Source organism: Anticarsia gemmatalis, chromosome 12 (assembly GCF_050436995.1).
Source record: "Anticarsia gemmatalis isolate Benzon Research Colony breed Stoneville strain chromosome 12, ilAntGemm2 primary, whole genome shotgun sequence".
Classification (NCBI taxonomy): domain Eukaryota; kingdom Metazoa; phylum Arthropoda; class Insecta; order Lepidoptera; family Erebidae; genus Anticarsia; species Anticarsia gemmatalis.
In genome coordinates this window covers 13,288,531-13,296,913 of record NC_134756.1, presented here as the reverse complement: position 1 = coordinate 13,296,913, position 8,383 = coordinate 13,288,531, and the positions used below count along the sequence as shown (strand labels likewise).

The following is an 8,383-nucleotide window of genomic DNA, read 5'->3' as shown; positions in this document are numbered from 1 at the left end:
TTGGGCCCTCACCGGCACCTCCACTCCCTGGACGACTATGCGCGCGTCCGGGGGAGGTCCTCTCCGCGGTCCATGAAATAGGAGGGCCTCCGTTTTAGTCAATGAGACCCTCAAACCCAGAAGTGCGAGCCGGTCCACCACCAAAGACACGGCAATTGTGGCCAGCCGCGCCGCCTCCTCATAGGACCCGCCCCGGGCTGCAACGAAGGTGTCGTCCGCATACCCGATTATTTTCGCACCGGGGGGAACCGGCCCCCGAAGGATCCAATCATATCCAATGTTCCACAGGGTCGGACCCAAAACCGACCCCTGTGGAACACCGCACGTCATTTGCCGCGCATACCGCCTTCCGTCTCGGCCTTCCCACACAACTTCTCTGTCCTGGAGGTACGCCCCCAACAGCTTCCGGAGATAGGGAGGCACCCCATGGTACCGGAGTGCCTCCATGATAGTCTCAAACGGAATGCTGTTGAAGGCATTCGCCACATCCAGCGATACCCCCAGGACTACGTCTCCAGCCGCAACCGCTCCTTTGCTCAGCTCTTTAAGGGTGGTCAGAGCGTCTATGGTGGACCGCTCTGCCCTAAATCCATACTGGGCCTCCGAGAGTTGAGGCCCAACTACCTCCAAGTGCTGGACGAGACGAGATGCGATAATCTTCTCCAGTAACTTGCCCGTCTCGTCCAGCAAAACAATCGGCCTGTAAGCCGACGGGGAGTCAGGTGGCCGATCTCCCCCTTTCGGTAACAAACACAGCCGCCCGACCTTCCACTGCTTCGGAAACTCTCCTTTGCTAATGCATGCATTGAAGAGTCCCCGAAGCTGTTCTCCCAAGTGCTTGAGCGCGAGTGCCAACAATCGTCCCGGGACGCCGTCCGGTCCCGGAGCCGTTTTTCTGCCGCGAAGGCGGTCCAGGGCCAGCTCCATTTCTCCCTCGGAAATAAGAGGGGGAGCCTCTTCCTCTGCGGGCTCCGGAGCAGGAGGAGCCATTAGGGGGGAACCTAACCTAACCTAACCTAACCTAACCTAACCTAACCTAACCTAACCTAACCTAACCTAACCTAACCTAACCTAACCTAACCTAACCTAACCTAACCTAACCTAACCTAACCTAACCTAACCTAACCTAACCTAACCTAACCTAACCTAACCTAACCTAACCTAACCTAACCTAACCTAACCTAACCTAACCTAACCTAACCTAACCTAACCTAACCTAACCTAACCTAACCTAACCTAACCTAACCTAACCTAACCTAACCTAACCTAACCTAACCTAACCTAACCTAACCTAACCTAACCTAACCTAACCTAACCTAACCTAACCTAACCTAACCTAACCTAACCTAACCTAACCTAACCTAACCTAACCTAACCTAACCTAACCTAACCTAACCTAACCTAACCTAACCTAACCTAACCTAACCTAACCTAACCTAACCTAACCTAACCTAACCTAACCTAACCTAACCTAACCTAACCTAACCTAACCATCCTTTACACAGGTAGCTTGTCACACCTACTTGCCGTCAAAATCACACTTAAACTGCTGCAGGCAATTAATTAGATCGGGATCGGGATCGGGATCGGGATCGGGATCGGGATCGGGATCGGGATCGGGATCGGGATCGGGATCGGGATCGGGATCGGGATCGGGATCGGGATCGGGATCGGGATCGGGATCGGGATCGGGATCGGGATCGGGATCGGGATCGGGATCGGGATCGGGATCGGGATCGGGATCGGGATCGGGATCGGGATCGGGATCGGGATCGGGATCGGGATCGGGATCGGGATCGGGATCGGGATCGGGATCGGGATCGGGATCGGGATCGGGATCGGGATCGGGATCGGGATCGGGATCGGGATCGGGATCGGGATCGGGATCGGGATCGGGATCGGGATCGGGATCGGGATCGGGATCGGGATCGGGATCGGGATCGGGATCGGGATCGGGATCGGGATCGGGATCGGGATCGGGATCGGGATCGGGATCGGGATCGGGATCGGGATCGGGATCGGGATCGGGATCGGGATCGGGATTATTATTCTAATAACAGCAACATTTTAATGGCAACATCGGACGCATATGTTGTAGTTGTCATAAATCAGTGGTTGTCATTGTCAAAAGTAGACTGATTACATCATGGAAGCAATAATACTAACTGGAAGGTTCACTAAGTCCAAATTCACGAGCCAAGCAAGGCTCATTTTTAAAGTCCTCTGTCCCTTTCTAGTAGGTGATCATACTAAAGCGGAATCGTGGATAAACTTGAGACTACTAAATATACACACTGACAAAATTGGGACAAACATTTTCAAGATACAAACTATCCTTAGAGTGCATCAAGAGTAATAAATAATGTATAAAACTACTTTTGATTGTTTTTATACCAACATTCTATTTAGTGAAACCACAAATACCGGATTTAAATTCAGTAATAATCTTAAAATTACCATCATAAGTTACAAACATTATGCAGTGGCAGCTATTAGAGAGGGACAAAGGGCCTTAAAAGTAACTCTCACTCGAGACCGTTTTTCGAACAGACACTAAAACTAAACAAAAGTAAACTCTATACAAGTTGTAAAGTATGAATTTATTTGATATATTTTTCTTCGTGATTCTTTCAGTTATTATTACTACTTCCATGGACTGCATAAACTCGAAAAGTTCCGTTATACATTGTGTGACAACACTTAAAAAATAAAACGCTCCATTTCATATTACATATGCATTACAAGTGTTGTTATTGTTCTCATGAATGTAGGTGTTAAAAAATCTATTCTTTTTTTTTTGTAATATCCGTACACTTTTAGTACTCTATGCATTTAAGTAAAATTTATTCTTAATAAATGTTTGTATTTTAGGCCCATAACGGGACATGTGCTTGTTCGTGTGAAGAGGGCACATCACTACTATGTTAAATCTGGTATCATTATTTTTGACATTAGCTTGTGTCAGTTACTGCATCGAATTAAAAGTCCGACTACAGTCACAGTACCTATGTGACAGAATAAGAGAGAAGACGAAATTAAATTATATGCAGGCCCTGGTTTAGCTTTAAACAGTGAATTCTTAATTTGTTCTTTTGTGTTATCAAAGTGTCGTTTGAGAGTATTGCAGTTCCGTTGATCGTACTCAGCATTGAAAAGAAAAGTGATAAGTATCATAATGTCGGTACAGTGACTTATGAGTCAAATGTTCGGCTATGAACCAAAAAAAAAAAGAGATTAAGACTCAATTGTTTTGAATCAGACTAGTAGTATATAGTTAAAATAAGTGGTGATGGCTGCGGGAAGTGTTTGTCAACAGTACAATGCCGGCGAGTTATCGCAAGAGGTACGCGTTCATGCAGTAGTGTACAGTAGTGGTTGTGTTACAGGTTGATGATAACCGCATCACTGAGTTATTGAGCAGGTTGTCCAGCAGCGGGGACTGTAGGGACAGTAGGTGCAGTACATGTCAGGAGAATGTGAACATGACATGAGTTAGTGAGAGTGGGCAGCGGACAGGGTATGGTTGACAGTCACCATTCATTGAGTTGGTGATAACTACCTACACTTAGTATTTAATGTAATGTTGAAGTTTCCTACCCACTACATAGTGTAGTTGTTGTACAAAGTTCAACATTACAACTAATTATTTAAATTTAAAATGTGTGATACCTTTCTAATTTGTGTTGCCTGTGATCTGTATATATATACACAAATATATCTACTGGTCTTAAGTTGAGATCATCCCCATAAACTAAAACTTTTAGTAAGTGTAACATAAAAATATAAGTGTACTTGGTTGCTTTTTGGTTTCTATACAATATAAAGTGTGAAAGTATGTAGAGACAAGCACATGTGGTGATGACCAGTGAAGGTGATGTTCTAGGTAGTAAGTACACTGGGTGTGGGTGGTCTGACACCTGATACTGTAATGCAAACATAGTGAGAACATTTAGAGAGACCATTCATTATTCATGAAAATTTTTAGGAATAAGTATTTGTAAATGGTTGTAGGGGTACACGGAACATCACAAATTGTTAGAATACAATGAAACTGGTACACATATCTAGTTAGACGCAACCTGTAAACTAATTGACATCATTATTATATTGATTGGTTGTATACCCCACAGGTAGTAGTAATAGTGGTAGTAGTGGTAGTGGTAGTGGTACCCGCTGGTCACTAATGTTGTTGTTGTACTTGTTTGCTGTTGTCAAGTTGCAATCTTATACAACTAGCTGCAGCCTGCAGCTTAGTTTGCATGGATATTATTTATGAGATTGTGTGTACCAACTACCCCTATCTCTTAGTGAAATTTCCATCATAATCAGAGAAGCTATCCCTGAGGTTATTAATTGTTTAACTTAACTGTGCTATGACATATAATGTATAATAGTTTTTCTGTGAATAACAAATAAATGCATGTTACATTTATAAATCCTCACACTCATAGAAGATGCACACTTACAAATGTTATGTTTGTATTTTCATTAATCATCAATCATAATGTAGTGGTAACAATGAAACCTAAAACAAAAAGATTGAGAGCTCATAGGATGCAAATAGTTACCTACTTACAATGTTAGTCTATTTCTGATGTCTTACAATATTTTCAACAAAGATTTGTAACAAACTTACAACTCCAAAAGTTCCAAAGAGTATGTGTAGGTACGTAGACCTACATTTTGTATATAGTCCGCTGAAATAATACTCCAAAAGCGGGTGTAGAGTGCGTGAGAGGGATCCTAAGCAATTTCTTCAGAAATTGGTACAGGATGCTTAGAGAATAAACATACTAAAAATCCCCGCTTTTAGGGGGGGCGCCGGAGTGGGGAGAGGGGGTTAAAGTTCCCATTTTTTAGTTTTTCACTAATATCTTTAAAACGGTTCGTCATAGAGAAAAAGTGTCTTCTACATAATGAAAGCTGATAAAATTATCTACAACTTTTGTTACGAACACTTTATCGAAATTCTCATCAGTTTTCGAGCATCACGCTCCGAAATAGTTAAAATGAATGTTTTTCAGATCATGAGTGTGTCATAAATGCGAAACTTTGCTATCGCTTAACTTCGGAACTAAATGACCTACAGACTTCAAATTTTAGATTTTAATTATGTGGTTATCGCTTACTAGATAACTAAATTTTCAGCGTTCTGGTCTAAATAAAAAAATAATTATAAAAAATATTGAACTTTTTTGCTTATAACTTCTTTAATTAATAATTTAGGGCAAAAGATTATTAAACCTATTTGTAGACAAAATAATTTGCAACAAATTATGCTTTAACAATTTTATTGTAAGACGCATAGTTTCCGAGGTATAGCGAAAAAAGTGTTTCCTTTTCCAAGGGCGGCCGGGGGACACGGGTGGCGACCCCACAAATTTCAAGTTAAGCTTCTATGGACCTCCCCTACATGTTCCAAAAATAAAATTGCGTCCTCTAAGAAATGTAAATCTCATGTAACATTTCAATGGACTAGTTAACCTCCAATTTTACTGTATAATCTGTATAAGCCTATGCCTATACCTGCCGTATATACCTCTGAATAAGGTTCGACGAGACTTTATAGTCCTACCTGACGTCCATTTTTACTATTAAGACGCGTTCGACCTTCATCGGAACATACGACCCGGTGCCGATCCGCACTCGTCGATCGTGACAGATAATGAGCAAGATAGTGTTATGTGTAATAACATGGTGTCGTGTCGCGCAGGTGTCGCGCGGCGAGGAGGCCGCGGCGGATGCGGTCGCGCTGCACGAGCGCCTCGTCGCCTACGTGCACGCGCTGGCGCCGCCACACGTAAGTACCGCGCCCGCCCTCACCCCCGCCCACTCGCTCCCACCAGCACCACCAGCACCCACCAGCACCACCAGCACCCACTAGCCACTAACGAGCCGCGTGACCCAGGAGGCGCGCTCCGGCGTGTGGGTGGAGCACTCGTACGCGCGAGCCCGCGGCGCCGCGCACGCGCCCGCCTCGCACGTGCGCGTGCTGCTGGCGCCGCGCGCCGCGTCCGCCGCCGAGCCCGACGACCTCGTGGACGTGGAGCGCCTCGACCCCGCGCCGCCCGAGCCGCCCGCGCCGCGCCGACCCGCGCGCGCGCGCTCGCCCGGGACCGACGCCGACGACGACGGCGCCGAGGACGACTGGGAGCCGCGCGTGTCCGCGCTGGCGCCCGGCGCCGCGCACGCGCGCCTCGCCGACCGCGCCCTGAGCGCGCTGCGGCGCCTGCGCCTAGCTCGCCTGGCCGCCGGCCGGGCGGCGGCGCGGGAGCACCTGCGGGTCGCCGCCCGCCGCCTGCGCCTCGCGCTGGTGGCGGCGGCCGCGGCGCCGGGCCCGCAGGCGCAGCGGCCGGGCCCGTGGCTGCACGCCACGCTGCTGGCGTACATGCCGCGCGCCGTCCGCCGCATGTACGACGAGGTGACGTCGGAGCTGCGTCGCGCCGCGCCGCGCCTCGCCGAGCGCATGATGGGCGGACGCGCGCCGCCGCCGCGCCGGGAGCCGCTGGCGGCCGTGGGGCCGGCGGTGGGCGCCGAGGGCTCGCCGTGGCTGCTGTGGCTGGGCGGCGGCAGCGAGCGCCAAGACCGACGCTGGCGGCGGCGGCTAAGCGCGCTGCTGCACACGAGGCTGCTGGCGCCGCCCGCGCCCGGCGCCGCGCCGCCCGACGCGTGGTGCGGGGCGCTGGCGGGGGCCACGCGCGCCGCGCTCGCCGAGGCGCTCGCGGAGGCGGGGTGAGTGTCCGGCGAAGCGACCGCGGGAACGAACCGCCGTTCCCGCGTACGCGTCACCGCACGTATCGCGCGACGCTGATCCTCGGGACGCGGTACTACGCGTACTACGTATCTGTCGCAGGGAGCGGCCCGTGATCCTCGGCGGCGCCGGGATGGGGGCGACGCTGTGCCTGGCGCTGGCGGGCGCGGCGGGAGGAGTGGGCGCCGGCCGCGTGTGCGGTCTGATGCTGCTGGCGCCGCCTCTGTTGACCGCGGAGGGCCCGCGCGACTCGCCCGACGACCCGCTAGCCGAGGTACGCCGACGACCGCGACGCTCGCGGCCGCTCCTCTTCGTTCTCACGTTCCCTATCTGAAGTCGGTAACTCGTCGCGACAGATCCGTCTGCCGATGTTGGTCGTCGCGGGGACCGGCGCCGCTCAGAGCTGGCGCGGCGCAGTGCGGTCGATGTGCCGACGCGGCGGTGCCGGGGGCGAGGGGCGGCGCGCGGGGAGCGAGGCGCGGCGCGTGCTGGAGGTGCGCGGCGCCGACGACCTGCTGCGGGTCCCCGCCGCCGTGCGCTGCCGCCGCCCGCTGCCGCAGCACGCGCTCGACGCGGCCATAGCGGTCGGTATCTCCCTTACGCCTCGAGACCGCTCGGCCCGGGCGCGCACTGACGCGCCGCGTGTTGCAGGAGGAGTGCGCGCGCTGGGCGCTGGACGCGGCCGAGCGGGGCGCGAGCGGCGCGGAGGAGAGCCCGCCGCCGCGACCGCCGAGGCGCCGGCCCGCCGCCGGGGCGACCGACGACGAGGACTACGCGCACTCGCCTCAGGCGAGCGGCAGGTACGCGACGCGACGCCGCCGGGCCCGCGGGCGCCGCGGCGCCGTCCTGACCGTTCTCGTGTCGCAGGGCGGAGCGCGTCGCGGAGGCGGGCGAGGCGGGCGAGGGCCGCATGGTGTCGCGCGGGTCGGGCGCCACGCCGCTGGCGCTGCTGCCGCCGCGCCGCGCCGCGCCCGCGCCGCCGGCGCCGCCCGCGCTGGCCGCCGCCGACATCATGCGCCTGCCCATCGTGTTCGCGGACGACGAGGGCCAGTACCGCAGCCCCGAGCCGGAGCCGGCGCCCGACACGCCCGTGACGGTGACGAGCGGCGACTCGGCGCGGCGCGGCGCGTACTCGCGCGTCATCGTGGCGTCGCGCGGCGGGCGGGCGGCGCGGGGGGCGCGCGAGGGGCCCGCGGGGGCGGGGGCGGGGGGAGGCGCGGGGGGCGCGCGGCCGCTGCTGCTGCGGCGCGCGGTGCGCCTGGTGCCGCGCGCGGCGCCGCGCTAGCTCGGCGGGACTCGTCACACTCCTCGTGCTCTTGCCTCACGAATAAAACCTATACATTAATAATAATTATAATTATGACAGGGTGTTTTATTTTATCCCGTACTTCGGTTGTGTGCACGCGTGTGAGTGTGAGCGCTCGGTGCCGGGTAATGCAGTTTAAGATCCCGCAGGACGGAATCTATCAATCCCGCTAGTCCCACAAAATTGTGTATAAACGAAAAAATAAAGTAATAGGTCCCTATACAATAAATGTGTTTTTTTGTTTAATTTTAATTTTCTATTATATTATAGATCCGACTCGCACTTGACCGGTTTTAATTGTTTATATTATTATACCAATAGTGTCC

At 52.8% G+C, this 8,383-nt stretch overlaps 2 protein-coding genes across 2 annotated transcripts; one reads left to right on the top strand and one right to left on the bottom strand.

The window, feature by feature from the left end:
* Positions 1–1,559: 1,559 nt before the first annotated feature.
* LOC142977400 (uncharacterized) lies at positions 1,560–2,036 on the bottom strand (the record flags this gene model as incomplete). The annotated part of the gene is made up of 1 exon (XM_076121278.1): positions 1,560–2,036. A coding segment is annotated over one exon (477 nt), but the record flags the coding sequence as incomplete, so codon positions are not given.
* A 924-nt stretch (positions 2,037–2,960) lies between these two features.
* Positions 2,961–8,036, top strand: LOC142977398 (KAT8 regulatory NSL complex subunit 3-like). Its single transcript, XM_076121277.1, has 7 exons — positions 2,961–3,343; positions 5,714–5,800; positions 5,909–6,732; positions 6,854–7,025; positions 7,108–7,335; positions 7,403–7,551; positions 7,619–8,036. Exons 1-7 carry the CDS (start codon positions 3,290–3,292, stop codon positions 8,034–8,036), a joined length of 1,932 nt encoding a protein of 643 aa, XP_075977392.1. The 5' UTR covers positions 2,961–3,289.
* Positions 8,037–8,383: the final 347 nt, after the last annotated feature.

Coding starts and splice junctions, on each gene's coding strand:
- LOC142977398 (XM_076121277.1), top strand. CDS start 3,290: ATGGCTGCGGGAAGTGTTTGTCAACAGTACAATGCCGGCGAGTTATCG. Junction 6,733..6,853: donor GAGGCGCTCGCGGAGGCGGG/GTGAGTGTCCGG, acceptor TATCTGTCGCAG/GGAGCGGCCCGTGATCCTCG. Junction 7,552..7,618: donor TCGCCTCAGGCGAGCGGCAG/GTACGCGACGCG, acceptor CTCGTGTCGCAG/GGCGGAGCGCGTCGCGGAGG.